Source organism: Parasteatoda tepidariorum, chromosome 6 (genome assembly GCF_982258835.1).
Source record: "Parasteatoda tepidariorum strain Cologne lab strain chromosome 6, Ptep-v5.0, whole genome shotgun sequence".
Classification (NCBI taxonomy): domain Eukaryota; kingdom Metazoa; phylum Arthropoda; class Arachnida; order Araneae; family Theridiidae; genus Parasteatoda; species Parasteatoda tepidariorum.
In genome coordinates this window covers 105,177,179-105,196,979 of record NC_141760.1, presented here as the reverse complement: position 1 = coordinate 105,196,979, position 19,801 = coordinate 105,177,179, and the positions used below count along the sequence as shown (strand labels likewise).

General features: G+C 27.4%; 1 protein-coding gene and 1 long non-coding RNA gene across 8 annotated transcripts in view; one reads left to right on the top strand and one right to left on the bottom strand.

Moving 5' to 3' along the window:
- LOC139425115 (uncharacterized) overlaps nt 1-4,058 on the top strand; it is an 88,546-nt gene extending 84,488 nt beyond the window's left edge. For both annotated transcript variants that reach the window (XR_015434809.1, XR_015434808.1), the window contains one exon: nt 3,893-4,058. This is a non-coding gene — a long non-coding RNA (uncharacterized LOC139425115). The remainder of the gene's footprint in view (nt 1-3,892) is intronic.
- Nucleotides 408-19,801, bottom strand: part of Sap-r (prosaposin) — a 65,801-nt gene continuing 46,407 nt past the window's right edge. For 3 of the 6 annotated variants that reach the window (XM_043051476.3, XM_043051477.3, XM_043051479.3), the window contains exons 18-30: nt 18,152-18,314; nt 16,569-16,672; nt 15,824-15,986; nt 14,023-14,129; nt 12,374-12,536; nt 10,688-10,794; nt 9,211-9,373; nt 8,057-8,101; nt 6,798-6,874; nt 5,847-6,033; nt 3,918-4,156; nt 2,166-2,279; nt 408-672 (exon numbers count right to left, since the gene is read on the bottom strand). In XM_043051476.3, coding sequence (XP_042907410.2) covers nt 634-672; nt 2,166-2,279; nt 3,918-4,156; nt 5,847-6,033; nt 6,798-6,874; nt 8,057-8,101; nt 9,211-9,373; nt 10,688-10,794; nt 12,374-12,536; nt 14,023-14,129; nt 15,824-15,986; nt 16,569-16,672; nt 18,152-18,314 — 1,671 coding nt within the window. In that variant the 3' untranslated portion in view covers nt 408-633. The remainder of the gene's footprint in view (nt 673-2,165; nt 2,280-3,917; nt 4,157-5,846; nt 6,034-6,797; nt 6,875-8,056; nt 8,102-9,210; nt 9,374-10,687; nt 10,795-12,373; nt 12,537-14,022; nt 14,130-15,823; nt 15,987-16,568; nt 16,673-18,151; nt 18,315-19,801) is intronic. The other 3 variants (XM_043051478.3, XM_071178297.2, XM_071178298.2) reach the window with 1 other exon arrangement.

The window sequence follows — 19,801 nt, the reverse complement described above, 5'->3', positions numbered from 1 at the left end:
GAAAAATTTCAGAATATACAGGTAAATAGGAGATAGTGTAAAATACAGGAGTCTTTGTTAAAATCAGGAGGTTTGGCAGGTATGACATTACACTTACAAATTTAACTGTAATAAAATATACTATTAAAAAATAGCACAATAAAATATAAATTGCATTTAAAACTATATTTTTTATTCGATAATTTCAGTTTAAGTTAAACCACTTTTCTGTTAGTTGTTTAAAAATGTCATTATTGGAGCTCTAAATTAGAGCATTCTTACATAGAGAAAATGTGATAAATTAACATTCTGCTTAAAACATGATTTGACGTATACCATTTTTAATATTCGATGATTACTGAATTGTTAATTAGTCTAAAATAAAAATTTTCCACCGTCTTCCTCAGTTTTAAAATAAATCAGCAATGTTTTTTATACAAAAAATTTAATTTTATTAAATACACATAAAGTACAAGTCAAACAAAATTAAAATATACAAATATATTTAAGCACAGTGTTGGCAACAAAAGAGATGTCTAGCTGCATGATTCAGTCTTCTAAAATAGTACAGACTTCTGTACACATATTCAACAAGTTTTTATTTTATAAAGTCTCTGTCATGCTAACTTGTAAACAATTTAAAGAAGATGCTTATCAATTTTTCAATGCTTGATTTTTACAATATGTTTCAGCCTATGAAAAAAAAATTAAATTAATAATATTAGCAACAACAATTGCATTCATTTTTAAATCATTAAAAGAAAAATTACAATGATCAAGAGATTTTAAGGACAGAAAAAGGATTTTACTTCGGCCAAGTTAACCAATGAAGAATTACAAGTGCAGAATTTATTTATATATTCAGCAACTAATTTTTATTGCATTTTATTGCTAAGTTTTAAAGTGAAAAAAATTATACAAAAATATTAGTAACTGAATAAATGAGGAATTTCGTACATAATAATTATCGGTAGGTTAACATGGAGAAAGTAAAACTTTTTTTTTGACTTAAGAGGACCTTTAAATGGGCATAAATCAAAATGGCCCTTCTCTTCTTTACTAATTGCCTAAATTTTATTTAAAAATAAAAAATTTTTTTATAATACACCACTCTCTGTTTGTAGCCCTCAGAGGCATAAAGACTTAGATGCACACTCCTACAAAATTTATAAATGTGCCTATTTAAGACTTAACACAATTTCTTTTAAATGATGATGAGACAACACTATAAAGAGACATTCGGATATTTCATATTATTTTATTATAATATTAACAAATGCGATGGAAAGGCTTACAATAATTATATTCAAAGTTCAGATAAAGGTTATTTTTATTTGTAAAGTGAATTTTAAAAAATATCTTATCACAGAAAAAATATTTTTATTGAAATTCGTATAATAGGGGAGCACAACCTTTAGGGATGTATTTAGACATGCTGAAGGCAATTATAATAAGTTTAATGTAATCATTAGTGTTTCAGACAAGATTCTTTTTATCAGTTAACTTAGTAATATATTTTCATAAGATTAAATTATTTTAAATATTAAAAATTTATTTAAAACTGAAGAAAACCAAATTGATACTTTTCAACATAAAACTATACATATCTTTTATTAAAAAATAGAATGACAGGTGAAAATTGCATCGCGTAACACATCAATGTATTTTAATAAATTATCAATAATGTTTTTGAATGAAAGTGTAAGAATCACACGGAAATTCGAAAACACGATTGAAAAGTAACTCTGATTAACTATGAAATGGATTAAAACAAAGATCTTCAAAAGGGGTTACAATTTTTTGAAAAATCAAGCATCATAATTTTATTGCATTAAAAATATTGTGATTTTTTAAAATTTTGGAAATTTTCAGCAATAACAACAGAAAACCTATTTCGTAATGTTTCAGAGAAACCTTTTTTTTTTTTCCTTTATTAAAATATGGGTTGATAAAAGAAGTTTTCGATTGTCAAAGCCTTAATTCAATTTTCAATTGAAGCACTCCATGAAGGCAAATGTCTCCCAATACTTGATCCAGAAGTTAACTTCTGGATTAGGTTCATATTTACTAAGTTACAGAATAGAGCATTGGTAGCCGTAAATCCAAAATTGGGTCAGCTAGACCAAACTTAGTCTACACAAGCAAAGATTTATTTATTCTAAAGATTAGATTTCGAAAATGATTACCTTGCAAGCAGCTGCATGAGCTGAGGATTTGCACCAATAGGATGGACCAAAAGTGCATTTGCTACCACCAATCAAATGGACGCTGGTGGGTGAACGTGCACACAAATCAATATCCTAAAAATAACAACAATTATCAATAAATATATATAATAAATAATAAAAAAACTGATACATGTTGTGAAAATTATAATAAAATACACTTCCACAACATTATATTTACCTATTGTGTTTTATTTTATATATAATATTATATTTATATTATATTATTTATATATGTATATAATATTAGCTTATAAAATTTTTATTCATTAATTTAGTAATATTTCATTCAAAGTATATTTTTTATGAAATGTTAAAAAAAATTTTTTTTGTAGTTTCAAATAATGAACAAACAAAAGTAAATCCATATTAGGGTGTCTCAAAACACACTTCTATTCAGGTCAAATTGTTCTATATTCATTAAATTTTGAAATAACTGTTACATGCTAAAATAACAAACTAAAGAAAAGGAACTTCTGAACATTTTGTTTTTATCTTGCAATCAACATAGTAAATAAAAATGACCCAAAGAAAAAAAATTCATAAAAAAAATCTCTGTAGGAAATTAAAGTAGTTCATTGTTTTAAACATAATAAAACAAAATTATATTTTTCATAAATTTATATCACTAAACGATTTATTTCAAGAATATTTATAAAACAAAAATTTTACATTAATAAAAAATTATTATTATACACTATATTAAAACTCACTTCACCTAAATCAAAATATTTTTCACCTCATATATTATAGTATTTAATTGCATCGATCTAATCTCAACAAAAAAATGCTGATCAAACTATATCTAGAATTCTCTCTTTCCAGGGTATACTGCTACATTTTAGATTTTCAAATTCATGACTTAACGAAGTTACTATTTTCTTTGACAAAAACACAACAATAAAGTTAAAAAAGCATTAGAATAACATTAATTGAAATGATAGGTGTAACCAAAACTGTTACACTTTGCATCTTCAATTTATAGATTTTAAATTTCAAAAACAGAGTAAAGAAAGAGTTGGAGCAATAAAATAGCTGAAAAAAATACAAAAGCAAATATTTTTTCTTCTTGCCTGTAGAATTATATTTTAAAGAAACTTTTCTTGTTCATCGGAAAGGAAAGAAATGCTTCTGATTTTTCTGTTCTCACTTTGGAATTTTAAAAAAATTCGCCAATGACTGGCTTGCTTCAGCTAGAATTTTAAATTGATAAAATAAAATAAATAAATAACAAAAATTCTGAAATCACAGAAGTTGATAATTCGCTCTAGAAATTATGGTTTTTCTTTCATTTTTTTAAAGAACAACATATTTTTTAAAGAACATGATAAAAACATTTTATATTTTAATAAAATATGACTGTGAGTGGGAATTTTGTTACAAATTCAGATATTCGAAACGCCATGAAATTGGGAGGGGGGTTTAAATCCCATTTTAAAAATTTATTTTTCGGTGACCTAAATCCATGAGTTATTGTTTAAAAAATAGTTAAAATCATGACATTTCATAAAAAATTTTGTTCAATTCAGAAACTCATGAATTTCCAGATGAACAGATACCCTGAGTTTACCTAAATCAATTTTTTGTCACACATTATATTATTTAATTGCATCTATCTCCTCTCAAAAAAATAGAAGTAATAAATAAAAACTGCACTAACTAAATCTAGAATTCTCTCTTTCTTACAGCTAACTTTTCATTTAAACAGATTACCTGGCACACTTGTTTGCTGTCTGCTAATTGACCAATCATTTGCAATAAATAAGGGCCGTAAGTTTCAAGCATGGTGGCACATTTGTCTTTGAAAGAAGAGGGTAAAACAGTGCAAACTTTTTCAACAACTTGTGTGATTTCCTTATCAACATCGTCTTCCTCCAGCAATTTGTCCAAATAATCCACGACAGTTGTACACACTGAGCACTCATCCAGGCCGAACTTGTTTAATTCCACGTCTGAAATCATATAACATGAAGGCATTAAATACAGTTCAATTTGTAATAAATATTGAGTTGTATTTCATAGTCAATTATTTTATCAGTTGACATTCAAAATCCCAGGAGGGTGGGGTAAATTGCAACTAATGACGGTCTTTATGTAAAAAGTGATTAAAATAAATTACAGAAGCAAGGCATAATTTTATAGCAAGCAAATAAAAAGAAATGTCTGTCTTCAATGATTGAAATAGAGCCGTGATAGCTCAGGGGATAGAGCGCTCGCCGTTACTGAAGTGAATCGGATTCGAATCTCAGTGACGGCCGATGTATACGAATTCCGCATCCAGCTAGCACCAACCTCACTGCTGAGGTAAAAAATCTTCAGCCATAGACGGATCATGGGTTAAGAGTCCCCTTGTCGCCAGACTAACCATGGGAGGTTTTCTCCACATGTAAAGTAAATGCGGGTTAGTTCCCTCAAGAAGTCCTCCATGAGGGCAAATTTCTCCCAATACTTATTCTAAGAGTTCCATTGTTTCCTGGATTGGGTTCAAAATTGCAAGGCTACAGAATTGAACATTAGTAGTCGTAGACCCCAAAAAATGGGGTTGGCTGTCTAACGATGGTTATAAAATAAAATGACAACAAGTGAAATAATTTATTACCACTAAAATTCCCTCATCATTGCTAGCAAAACTGAAGAGCAAACAACGAAAAGAAATGTTATTCAAAATAAGTCTATGGATATGGTATTAATGCATGTTATTTTAAATAAAAAATATAATACAGAATTTTTTTTAATGCTTTTCCATGAAAATCGCCTATACCTTTAATGTTAAATTATCCTGGATTTAATTTACCCTTTTAAAGAAAATCCAGCTTTATACGTTTTTCTAACAGCTCAAAATCATTACTTCTCAAAGAAGCTCACACAAACTTTTTCTGAGATTTCTATTTCTTCTTCAGTAATATATTTTAAGAGACTTGCTTATTAACTGTTTTCAGCTTTTTCAGATTCTTTCAATTCTATTTATTGTCCTACTGTCTGTGTGAAGGGATTTTCCCTTTTAAGTGAAAATCAGAAGGACGGTCGAATAGACAAGGCATGAGAAGGGTAGCTAAAGGAAGTAGGAGCTTGAATTGTATAAAATAAGTAAGAGTAAAATTGATATCAGCAAACTTCATATTTGAATCTTGGAACTATCCTAACATTTAAAGAAACTGTTCATGATACCATTTATTTTCTTAGAATCCGGTGACATACAACGTACTTTTAAAGCAAAATTGATGTTCTAAAAGCGGCAAATTTAATTTATACAATGTTGGACAGTGTTGACTAAAATGCACTAAGAAAATTTCTTGGTATCCTACGGTAACACTGGTTCTTCGGAATAAAATTGCATGTTTGAAGGTCTTCTCAAGTCGATGACGAGTATATAAACAACACACATCTAATCACTTTTTAATTCCCTCAATATCTGATTTAATTCCGGCTCCCAATGATATCAATTGAAGAGGACAGAAAGTATCGAAAAAATATCCCCAACATTAATATAGGTGATTACAAAGGAGATAACATAGAGGTTCAAAACTTAAGTAAAAAATAAGCACCTGTAGCTAAACTACCTTTAAAAAACCTAAAATAAGTTAACACAAGCTTATGATTTCTAAAGAAAATCTTAGAAAACAATTAAAGAGAAGAGTTTACTTTTCTCAAAATGAGCTGAAGTATTTGAGCAGAGCTGAGCCTTGACACAGAGAACACTTGGGTCAATTTCCTGAGCAATGAGTGTAAGAAGAGATGAGCCATATTCATCAATAAAGGCACCACAGTTAGTCTCAAGTTTTCCAGGTAGAATTGAACACACTTTCTTCACCACATTCTTCAATTCACTCTAAAAATTTAAAAACATTTAATTTATTAAATCAAGGTGTGTAGCCAAACCTTTCAACAAAAAATAAGCACCTTTAAAGTACTTTTTAAGCACTCAAAAATTTTTTTTCAGCACTATATACATTAACAAAATGCAAAATAATTTTCAAAGACTTCACATGATCATGAACTAGTATCTGACAGAACTCTTTTCTTGATTATATTAGCCACCATAAAAAAAATCGAGAGATTTTTCGGTTCGATTACAGAGAGTGGAAAATGAAGTCTGAAATTTAGAATATCTTGCAAAATGCAGCAGAGTGGCAAAGGAGAGTGCTAGAATATCACTGAACTTAGTTCAGCAGACGCACACGCGGGCTCGCAAGTATTTAATCGAATATGTAACATGAGTGGCGCTATCATACGTTTCCGACCAACAGTACACCAAAATGGATTGTGAAAACTGTGAATAGAACAATGTGAAAATCATGCTATTGCATAATGCGCAGTGAAAATCGACACGGTTAAGGAAAAAAATCTTATTTTCATAAAGAAAAAATTAAGCATTATTTAAAAACATACAATGAAAAATGCACATTTAAGGGCTTTTAAAAAATGAAAATAAGCACCTTTAAAAATGCTACGTACCATGTAAATAGGTGTCCAATGCAAAGAACATTCAAAGGTATAAAAAACATAAATTAAGATTCCTATTTTGTACTATCAATTTGGTTTAGTTGATTTAGTTTCAGCTCTTAAAGTTTAGTTTATTAAAATAATAATTACTTGAGTCTCAGGATCCATGAGTTCATTTTGAAGATAATGCAGAGCTTCTTTACAGCTTTCACACTCAATATCTTGGACTAAAGTGACGGGAAACAGCAAATTAGAAAAAATGTGCCAGATAAATTAATGCTGAGCGTTAGTAAAATTTAAAAATTATAACACTCCAAAAAAAAAAGCTCCTTCAATAGAAAATGTCAAAAACTTAAATATTTCTTTATGTTTATACATTTTTCTTTTTCAATATAGAAATGATTTGAATATGAAAGGTTTTAGGAAAATAACTAATTGTTCATAAATTGATAGGAAAATAACTAATTGTTCATAAATTGAGACTTCAATATAACAGAGTTGGTAACCGTATAAATAAAACCTACAGCTTATCAATGAAACACATATAGAATAGTTTTAAGAAGCTAACTATTTAATATTTTTATGAAACTACTTTATAACATTATAATAAGATTATTTATTGATGTAACTATTAAAAGGATTTTGAATTTTTTTTTAAAGAAAACAAATTATTAGTGAACAAGAATTACTTAAAATTAAATGTTATATAGATAGGGAAGAACAGAAATGTTGATCCATAGCTCATGCTGATGCATTATTCACAGTCAAATAAGCATTCAATGCTTTCAAGTAACTACAAAAAAACATCCCTCAACTGAATATATGGTTGAAGAAACAATTTTTTATCTTTTTACACAAAAGGAGAAATATAACAATCAAATTTACTAATTTCGAAAAATATATTAGAATAAGCTATTCAATAATAAATTTAAAGTATGCAGTAATGAAAAAAAAATTTATATGTTAAAAAAATTTAATGATAATCATCCTTAAATATAAACATTTATGAATATGGGGGACAATGAAACGGTAAAATATCTCTTTTAAATACATACCTGAAAATCATTTTCTAATTATCTAATCAAATTTATTATACACGACAGAAATCACCGTTTATAATTTTCATGTATATTTAATTCTCATATATATTATCATGCAGAACACACAATACTAGAAGCAAAAGATAATGTTTAAAAATTTAATAGCATTCATATTAGTATTTGCAAGATGTCTAGTTCATAGCATGCAAAGATATGGTAAGTGAATGTAAAATAAAAGAATAGATAGGAAGGTTTCGTGTGTTAGTTTGAAAGAAGGGCAAAGAAAACTAAATTAAGCAATCTCTAAGCAGCCACCACCAATAAATAAAAGGTTAGTAGTAGTTAGTATCAATATACTGAAAAAATAACCTTTTTCTAAACTTTTTAACTGGGTTTCTGATGGATGTTCAACAGCTAGAAAATAATAAAAAAAGTATTCAGCAAAAAGAACTGAGAGAAAAAACTTACATTAATATATATATATATATATTTTACTGCATTACCTCGTAAAACCTATAATGTACAGAAGTTAATCGGTTTCTTGGGAGAAAAAATTAGACATCAAATTAAAAAAAGAATTTCTTTGACTAGGGTACACGAACACTTATGAAAAAAAAATTCCCGATTTTTCCAGACTGAATTTCTCCAATTTTCCCTTTGTGATGGCAAAAATTTTAATATTAATGTATCAGTCATGCCTTATTAAATATAACTCAAACATAAATTTATATTACAAAACACATACATGAATATTAAGAAAAAATTTTGGAAAAAGGTTAATTTCCCCCCAACATTTTGGATGTGTTCCATTCCTTGATACTCTTCAGACTGGTAAAATTTTCTGACATTTCCTATTGTGTGGCCATCTTATAGACAAGAAACAAATGAAAATAATAATCGATTATAATTCTTTTGTGAGGAAAAAATTTAAAGTTGATTGTAGGAGTTCAGATTACTATTCATTGCAGGCTTAAATGTACAAATAGTATGATTTATACCAATAGTTAATAAAACATTGCTAGTATGTACATCGAGATAAAGTAGCAATAAAAATATATTTTGACAACATATGAAATATATTCCTTTTCTAAATTTTGAAATAGTTCCCATGAGAGGCAAATTAATCACACTTTAAGATATAAAATGAGTTATAATCACTATTCATCAAGCGACAAAGAAAAAGAAATTTGTTCAAGAGGACTGCAGGAGAAACAATGGCAAACTCACCTACACAATTAATGACATCAAAGTTAAGTGAGTTCGAGTAGAGTAAACCATACAGTTTTCGATAAAATGTTTATAAAATATCAAATGAATTATAGCAGGATTTTGCATCAAGGAAGAACTCGTGCGAAGCATTCTCACATTTTGAAAACATTTTTATATGTAACTTTATGGTGTAGTTCAGCTTTTCTTAACTTTAAAGTTTCTTCTGCAGTACGGCATAATTCTTAAATAAATTTATTGATTTAAAGTATATCTTCTTTTTAGAAAATACATTAGAAATAATAAATGACACTCACCAGGGCAAACATTCAAAGCTGCACACACCATGGTTGGGTCTAGTTCTTGAGATAGCAGAGTGATCACAAGTGCTGTATACTTGTCAACAAATGATTGACATTTAGCAGCTATTTTTGAGGGCAGAACTGAGCACATTTTCTCCAAAGCAGCTTTGATTTCCTCCTTTAATTACAATTATAGCATTAATTATGACATGTTTATAACTGTTTAGTTCAAGTAGATACTCTTTATTATCAATCAACAGATAGTGGATCACTTATTGTTTACACAGAACATATGTTAGACAACTTTCAGTCAACAAGAAAAAAAAATTACTAGAAAAATTTAACTTCATTCTACTTTTAAATTTTACATCTCACCACCTTGAGATAACTCCCCTAGCCATTTGCCTGAACCCGTGGCAGTGACTATGGTAACGAGGTATGACTATTTCAAGAGGGGGGTGTGGGCTCAATGCTCAGGACATGTTTTGGCTTGGATCGGAGAGAGAAAAGGGAATCTTTTCCTTCAATCTATTGAGTTAGCCCTAGAGTGAAGAGAAGCTATCCTCCGTGAAATGTGCTATTCTCGTTTCCATAGCAGCAGGCGGCCTCAGAGTTAGTAGCGGGAGGATATCTTACTGTAGACACACTATATCAGGGATGGCGAACCAATGGCACGCGTGCCATATATGGTACGAGACAATATTTTCGGCACGGCACCGATCACAATTGTTATTACATAATAAATTGCTATTACACAAATGTTAGTACACTATGAAGCATATGTAACAATTAAATTAAAATTCACAAAAACAAACAAAATAATAAACAATTATTAATAAAAAGTTAACAATTATGCTAAAAAAAAACAATTAATAACCATAAAAAACATGCTAACAATAAACAACTAGCAAAAAAAAATTAACAGTCCTGCTTAAACTAACATCTTACAACCTAATATAAGTTATTTGTCATCGAATCTGCAACAACAGAAGTCACACTGATGTTACTTTAAGTTGTTTTAAGACGTGTCAAAATATATTTTTTTTTTCTTCAATGTAAATATAGAGTTTTGAGTTGATAGTGTTAAGTTAGTTAAGTATTATTATTTTCCCAATAATCACGAAGTCAAAATTATTTGACGGCACGTCTATGACCTCATTAAAAAATTTTTTTAGAAAAAATGGCATGTTGGTGTATAAAGGTTCGCCACCCCTGCACTATATCATGAAATGTTATTTTGTAAGTTTTAAGGCTAAGTTTTTTAAATTGTTTTTTTTTTTTTTTTTTTTAAGGATTGAGAAACAGGACAATTTTATGTCCACCCTTCATTATACTTTTGCCACTACTTTGTACAGTCAACTTCTACTTGGTTTATCTTAAATAGAAATTAAATGAAAAACAATTTTTTTTAATAAAAATTGTCCCTTGTTAATTGTTAGAAACGTAAAATTAGATTCCAGCAATTGCTGATTTGTAGTCGTGTACTACTCACTTCAGTTTTCTCATCTTTAACAAGATTTTCCACTTCTGTAACAGCTTCTTTGCATAAGTCACATTCTAAACTTTTTAGTCTCTTGGGTTTCTCTATTCTTATGGAGGCTAAAATAACAAAAAAAAAAGAATGAAATACATGAAAAAATAATTTAACACTCATAAAAATTTTATAATCAATTCACGTAGAAACTACAATAATATAATGAATGAGATGGCATATTTTATTTCTACTTTATTGATATTCCAATTATTTATTTAAATATCCAAGATCTCAATGATGATGTTTAGAATTTAAATATGTTATTTCATTCAAAGACTTACTTTCAGTTCTTTGTTCATAGAATTAAAATACTTAATATTAACATTATATATTTGATTTTATACCCAGAGCCCTTAAAGTTTCTTTCCGTACAGACTAACCATTTAATATTTGTAAAAACACAGTCCTTCAACTGCTTCTTTAAAAAGTAGTTTTTAAATTAAATCTTTAATCAATTTATCAATTTTACTTAGGAAAAAAAAAATCTTTTTTATTTTTACCACCTTGTTTGACGGAAAATTTAAGCTCAATAATTAAAATTTGCTTTCACAAGGGTGATTGTGAACTCAAAAAATCCTGAAAATTTCTTAAGTAAAATCATTAATGACACATTTCAAAAAATGTCCTTAAAATTTAAATCATTGATATTTTCGAAACATGATAGTCAAAATAAATTATATGCAGTATAATTTAAATGAATGATAATGTATAAGTTTCCTTTATCTCTAATCATATTTATTACTCTAGCAGAAAAAATAATTATAAATGAAAGAGACGCCAAGTATAAATTTTAGTTCTAATATTTTTAAATAAAATATAGAAGAATTTTTATACATAAATGCAATTGATACATAAATGCGATTTCTTGAAATTTCTGGACCTTGGATTTCCGGAAACTTCCGAAAAGTCTGGAAATTTCCGGATTGGTCTGGATTTTTTCCGGAGCACAATCAGCTCTGCATTTGAAAGGTTAAAGTACAGCATTTTATTGCCATAAATTTTTTTATGAAAAAAAAGTTTAATTGTAATTAAAAAATATTTAAATGCAATAAATATAAAATGAATAAAATTATAAATTATTACATAGTGGACACAAACATTCAGAAAAAGTTTCCTGACTTTTGCTTTATTTTGACTTTCGTTTTTTGTTGAATTAATTTTTTAGGTTAGCCTCATTCTTAAACATAAATTTTATTATAAAACACTTATTCATGCCATTTGAGTTGATTTAAAATTAAAAATTCTTTTAAGCTTTTTTCTTCTTTTTTTGAAAAAATATATCTTTTGTTGTCGTTTACCTCCCATCAGGTCTAACAGAGTCAGACCAGATAGAAGGATCTATTGATATACAAAAAAAATCATTAACAAAAAGAGAAGATGCTTGCATTTCCTCCCATATAAGTTTCAAACAGTCAAAAATGTGTTTATACATTTCCAAAATGACTCTTAGGCACAGAAAAAAAACTGATTCCTTTTCCTTTACAATTAGAATATATAAATTACAACTGACGACATTTCCCTAGATTTTACAGGATTAATAATTTTATTTTTGCCTGTTCTCCCTGTTCTGTGTGACCAGCCTGTATTAATATGCCAATTTTTCATTTGAATTAAAATAAATGAAATAAAGTATGTTTGACTTACAGGGGCAAACTTTCAATTCAGCACACACCATTTGAGGGTCCAATTCTTGAGTCAAGAGCTCTATCAGAATATCCGTGTATTGATTAACAAAGGTCTCACACCTTGATGCGATGGAGGATGGCAAGTAAGAACATACTTTATCAAGAGCAGCTTTAATTTCATCCTAAAAACATAACACAAACTTAAGCATTTCTTTTTAAAGATAGAAGACTAGGAAACTGATTTTACGTTGTCTATTTCATACATTATTCCACTTCCTACGCCCTTTTTTACAAGATGAAAATAAGAAACAAAATTTCCTTGTATTTTTGCTGAAGAAACTTTAAATGAGGAATAGCTTAGCATACTTAAAACAAATAATGCAATAGTAAATGAAATAGTTTAGTATAGCTAAAATATCATCCTTAAATATCCCATATATTGAGCTTTGTACTGCTCACTACTTTTAAATGACAAAAATAGGAAATAAAATTCCCTGTATTTTCCCAGTTTGTAAGAAAAACCTCAAAATTCCCTGTATTTTCCAGGTTTTTCCCTATTCTACCTGTGGAGTGACAATCATGATCCTTTAATATACATTAAATATGCACTGCGACAATATCCAATACAAGTAGTGACAAACATATGACAATAGGAGACAACACACTCAGGATATTTTTTTACTATTCTTCAATTAATATACAGGGTGCACAGCCATATCTTTCAACAAAAAAAGCACCTTTTAAGCACTCAAAAAATATTTTTATCCACTATATACATTAACAAAATACAAAAAAAATTTCTAAGACTTTGCATGACCATGATAAAATAACTAGTTTCTGACAGAGAACTATTTTCTTGATTATGTTAGCTGTTATAAAATGATCCGGAGATTTTAGTTCAATATCAGAGGGTGGAAAATGAAGCCTAAAATTGAGAATATCTCGCAAAATACAGCAGAGTTGCACATGAGAGTGTAAGAATCTCACCAAACCCAGCTTAGTAGATGCACGTGCAGACTCTTAAGTATTTCATGAAACATGTAAAATGATTGGTGCTTTCATACGCTAACAACCGACGGTACACCGAAATAAATTGTGATTGAATGAATTGGGAAAATGTTGTATATAACAATGTGAAAAATATGCTTTTACATAATACAAGGAGAAATTCCCTTTTCGAAAAGGTATAATTAAGCACTTTTTAAAAACATCCATTTTAAAAAAATCTTGCTTAAATTAAAATTTATATACATATTTTTTACTTCGCTAAATGTTAGTGCTTATATTATTTGCAATTTTAAATTTCTCTTTTTGACTTACATGATTATGCGTGTTGTATCAAAACTTTACTCGTAGTCTAAAAAATATTGCTAGTAAAATATCTGTTATATTATTTCTTTAGTTTTGGCACGTATTATGTTGGCAGCTACCTTGTTTTAACTTGATAGATTATTTATGAGTTTTTAAAAAAAACAGCAAATAAAAAAGCCACTTTAAGGACTTTTTAAAAAGGCTAGGCACCATGAATATAACTGAATGCTCCTTTCACTATACTCTAATAAAATTGCAAAATTTTAAAACGACAAAGAGATATATAATATTATCAATATGGGATAAAAATGAAGTGTTAAATGTTGATAAGATCAAGAATAAAGGTAATAGATGTACCTCAGTTTTTTTGTCTTTAACCATATCTTCTACTTTACTCACAACTTCTTTGCATAGTTCACATTCTACATCCTTAATAGGATTCATCACTTTCTTTATCAGTGATTCTGTAAGAGGAAAAAAATTAGAACAAATTTATAAGTAAATTAAGATGAATAAATAAGATAAACCATTACTTAAACTATAAATACTCAACATACTGCAGGAATGGCAGTAGCACCATATGTTAAGGAATAAGAGAAGTATTTTATCAATCAGCGGATAATTTACATTGCCCATAGAGGACACAATTTGAGAATATACAGGTAAAAAGGAGATAGTCATAAAATACAGGAGTCTTTGTTAAAAAAACAGGAGACTCGGCAGGCATGCAATACGGACAGGAAAAAATCCAGTAGATTTTTACTGTCATCAAAATACAAAAATTTTATAACACTAAAAATGGTCTGCTATATTTTCCATTTATGATTGACAATAAATGAACCTGAAATGCTTTTTTTACTATGTTAACTCATAATTTTGAATATACTAACAGACAAGTAATTTATTGTGGATAATAGAAAGAATTTTATTAAATGGGAGTTCCAAATAAAAATAAACTGAAAATTTTAGATTAAAATTTAGAAAATAATAAACAAGCTTTAAACAGATTACTATAAATGAGGCTAGCTTCATTATGCAGAAGCAATATTTTATTAAATATTCAAGCAAGCCATAAATTGTGCAAAAATTTTATTTCAACAGGGACTTTTTAAAGGGGACTTACTCAGTTTTAATGAATTTTCTAAAATATACAAAAAGCAGGAGAATTTTTGTTTAACCAATAGACAAGAGGAAATTGGAAAAATCTGGTAGCTATACTGGTAAATGCATTAGAGTTGACAGCAATGAAACTATAATATTAATAAGCAGTTTCTTAATGCCACTTTTTATCTAATCATTAATGACTCCAACAGATATTGTTCAGTACAGCTACTGAACGAATAGTTCAAAATTCTTACTGTGCCCAATCAAAAATAAAAAATATTTTTAAAAAAATGATATAGTTACGATTTTAAAAATTATGCAAATGAAGCATTTTTACAACACATAATAATTTTTATAACAATTTTGATTTTATCTTAAGTTTAGGAAATATAATAAAGTTTTAAAACTGAATTTTAAGAATTAATATTTTTTATAGAAGAATTTTTAAATGTATTGTTTCTTTTTATATAATGAAAAAAAAAAATTAAAATTTTTTTTTTCTTCTAGTAAAAAATAAAGTTAAATATTTAACAAATAAAGAAACCAATACAAAGAAAACGACAAACGATATAAAAATTTTAAATAATAAAGTTATTGAAACCTAGACATTATTTTAACACATCGACATGTATGAAAAAAAAAACAAAAACATTAGTGATTTTAAGGGGTCACAGTACCTTGCAACATTTTTTTAAAAATATATTAGGAATGCCTTACATGCTCCTTTAACTTATAATCAATAATTTATCTTCAAAAAATAATAAAATAGTTAAAATGTTAATTTTTTCTAAATTTTCAAAAAAATTTAAAATTTTTTAAATCCTTAAGACTTTCTTATTTTAACATATTTTAAAAAAAAAAATTCTACTTAGTGCTGACAATATTCAATAACTTTTTTAAAAATGTAGATAGAGAGATGATATTTTTTCAGTGCATTTGAAATTTTACTTTAAACAATAAAAAAATATCGATATTTTGGTCATTTTTTGGGTACTGCGACCCCTTAAAACCTATTCGCTTAATTCACAATGAATTATTGCTTAAAATTACAAACCTGGGCAAATCTTGAGGATGCCGCAAACACTATCTGGATCCATTTCTTGAACGATAATGCTTATGATGGTATCAATCTCTTCATCTACAAATTTTTTACATTCGGCAGCAAGTGATGAGGGCAAGCGAATACATCCTTCTTCGAGGAATGTCAAGATAATTTTCTATAACCACAAAACATAAAAATAAAATAATTACAAAAGCTAAAACTACCAAACAAAATTAAGAATTAATTTAAATTTAAAGACAAAAGCAGATTTTTTCAGATTACAATGCTAATGAAAAAATAATTCGGAAAATACGAAAAGAGAAGTTTATAAAAACAAAGCCTTTCAGTAAGGAATTTTAAGTACTTTTGAAGCTAAAATAAAGTTATTTTCAGCTGTTAAAAAAATATTTTACTAATTTTTTCACATGGCAAATAAAAGAGTGCACAAGTAAAGTCCCTGAAAGCAGAATTTTGTAGATTACAATGCTAATGAAAAATTAATTCCGAAAATACAAAAAAAGAATATAAAAACAAAGCTTTTCAGTAAAGCGTTACTACTTTTGAAGCTAAAGTAAAGTTATCTTAAGTTGTTAAAAAAATATATTTCTCTAATTTTCTTTACACGGAAAATGAAAGAGTGCACAGTATAAGACACTGAAAGTAAGCACAACTAAATACGAAATTTTTAAAAATATATATTTTTGTTTGTAGGCCAGTAATTTCAGAAATATTTTTTAAAAAAACTAATTCTACATACTTTAGAATTTGGATCCTCAAGTTTTTGTCTGAAGGAGGTCACAACACTTTTGCAAACGTCACATTCCAGATCTTTGACTCTTCGGGGAGCAGAAATTCTCGGTTCTGAAATACAAGCAAATATGCAAAATGAGTATAAGCATCACTAGCCTAAGACACTCTCAGTTTTTAAAATTTCTCAAGAAATACTTTTTTGTAACTTTAGAGAAATCTTGTTTTGTAACTTTAGAGATGTTTAATTCATGCGATTTTTTATACTTAGCAATAAGGTTTAAAGCTTTCACAGGTTTAGGAGATCTACAATAAATTAAAGAAAAAAGAAGTGTTCATAACACCCTATGCCAGAAAATCAAGCAATAAGCTTGCAACTTGTATTGATTACAAAGTTGTTATTTTTAATAACTGTATTAAATTTTGAAAACCTTGCATTCGTATATTTGAAAATATGGACATTTTTTTGAAAAAACAAATTTTTTGTCTCACGGTTTTTTGAAACTTTAAAGAATATTCAATGGAATATCAATTAAACAAAATTTTGGAAGAATTATTAAAAAAATTACTGATTTAAAGAAAATAGTTAAAACCTGTGCAAGATTTGAGTATTTAAGTAGTTCTTTTAAACTGCAAGCACGCAGAAAAAAATTTGAAAAAAAATTTTCTTCATAATTTTTTAGTGAATCATATTGAATGAAAAGTTTAAATTGAATATCTTAAAAATTTAAAGAGTCTCAAGTAATTTTTTAAGTTTTTTTACCTTTTAAAAGAAAACTCAAAACGATAAAGGTTCCACTAATTTCATATCAGATAAATAAGTATTTCTGTATTTAAAAAAAGACAAAAGCTGAAAGTGTTAATTCTATTTAATATTTATAAAGATATAGCAAAAAAAAGGCAAAAAAATTAGTATTTTATAGAAAAATAACAACTAACGTAATCAATACAAGTTACAAGCTTATTGCCTGATTTTCTGGAACTGATTTTGAGGAACTTGTAATCAAACAATTATATATATTTTTTTTTACCTATCTAAATTCTTAAGTTACAAAATAATCTTTCAAATATTTTAGGAGAAATCAAAAAAATTTCAAAAACTGAAAGTGTCTCTTGCATTAGTGTGGGGTAGTGTATGTTATCTAGTAGGAAAAAAAATTTATTAACTAAAATATTTGCATCAAATGGAATTGAATAACAGAAATCAATGAAATTAAATAAAATATTTAGGTACAACTGATTTTTGTTTTAAAAAATTTCTGTTTTTTGACAAGTTTTACACGGTGATAACTAAAAGCATATACAGCAAAGCATTTTTAAAGTTAAATGTCTCGAAAGAAATCTATAAGAAAAGATTTACTCTCTTTTTTCATTATTGAGCACTGGAAAAAAATTTATAATTTATTCATTAACATGTTATACAACATTAATTTGTTATTTGAACTATATTTATAATTCAGACATGTAAAAAGTATACTTCAATTTCTTTAGATGTAAATCAGCATGAGACTAAAGATTGTTTAATTAAAAGTAAAAAATAATTTCAAAAATAATTTATAACTGATAAAAAAAGAGAACTTAAGAAATAAATACCTGAGCACAATTTGAGAGCAGGACAAATGTTATTTGGTTGCAACTCTTGTTCTAAGATATCAATGAGAGCATCAATGTTGGAATTGAGAAAATTAGTGCAATCATCTCGCATGCTTTGAGGTAGAACATTGCAACCTTGATCCAACAGATCTTTTAACTTTTGCTAAAACAAAAAAATTTAGAATAAATTCATCTATCGAGTGCAAGTGCAAAATAAAATTGTGGAAAGAAATTTCATTACACAAATTGAGGTAGAATATTACAATCTTGATCCAAAAGATCTTTTAACTTTTACTAAACAAAAAAATTTTGAATAAATTCATCTATCGAATGCAAGTGTAAAATAAAATTGTGGAAATTTACAAATGGTAAAAAAATATTGTACAAATGCAACAAGCTTATTGAGGAAAATTTTCCATTTAATTTTTACCTATAAACACAGAAATATCTGTGATCAAATTTAACAAACATAGTCATAGTTGAATTTTTTTCTTTTTTTTTTCAAAATTCTAAATGCACAGAAATGATAAAATGAAATTTTCGAAGAATTCAGGCAACATAGAACTCATTCATTACCTATTGCATCTTATTCTACTTAGAAGGCAAGAAATGAAGATTTAACAAATTTTTACATAACCAGGGGTAAGTGTGGGCCCAACTCAAAAATCCAGAAAATTTCTTGAGTAAAATCATTCAAAAAATAAAATCTTTATAAATTTAAATCTTTGAAAGTTTCAAAATATGATATTCTAAATTAATTATATGCAGCATAATTTAAATGAATAATTATGCGTAAGTTTACTTTCATCTCTAATCACATTTATTATTCTACCAGAAAAAATATTTACAAATGAAAGAGAAGCCAAGTATAAATTCCAGTTTTAATATTTTTAAATAAAATATACAAGAATTTTTATATATAAATGTGATTAATGATTTCTTGAAACTTCTGGACTTTGGATTTCCGGAAACTTTCGGATCACAGTTAGCGAAAAATCCAGATTTTTTCCGGATCATGATGCATAACTTTATTGAAACAGTATAAAATGGTATAGCATAAATTAACAGATTAGAACAACTGTCCAAAGGCAAACAAAGTGGGTCTCTTAGAATTATTAATTAATTTTAAAAGGTGAAAGAGAGTCAGGGTGGTCACTCAAATCAGGTTTCATATTTCCCTGATTTCACCAAGTTTTTCAGATAAAGATTTCCAGGTCAGAGTATTTTTTTCCCTCCCCACAAAGCGTAGAAGGGGTGCTAAACCCCCAAGAAAGGTGCCAACATTCTAAAGTTTTTTTAAAATTAAAAATGTTATTTTTTTAATGTATAATCTTGAAAAAATAATTAGATTAGATTTATTATAACAAAATAGGTTCTGTTTTTCTTTTTTTTTAAATTTTCATGTTTTAGTACAACATTAATTTTTAATAAATTAAGATAGATGTGGAAAAAATAATATGTTTAGCTAGTAGAAAATATTGTTTTTATAGAATACAAAATGTTTTCATACGTTGTTTCAAGGATAGGACAATGATGGGTTTAGTTTTGCATATACAGTATTAACATATCATAAGCTTTTATATAATCCATTTTGTGTGACACAATACATAATTAAATAAACAACAACAAGCCAATGCACGATCCCACACC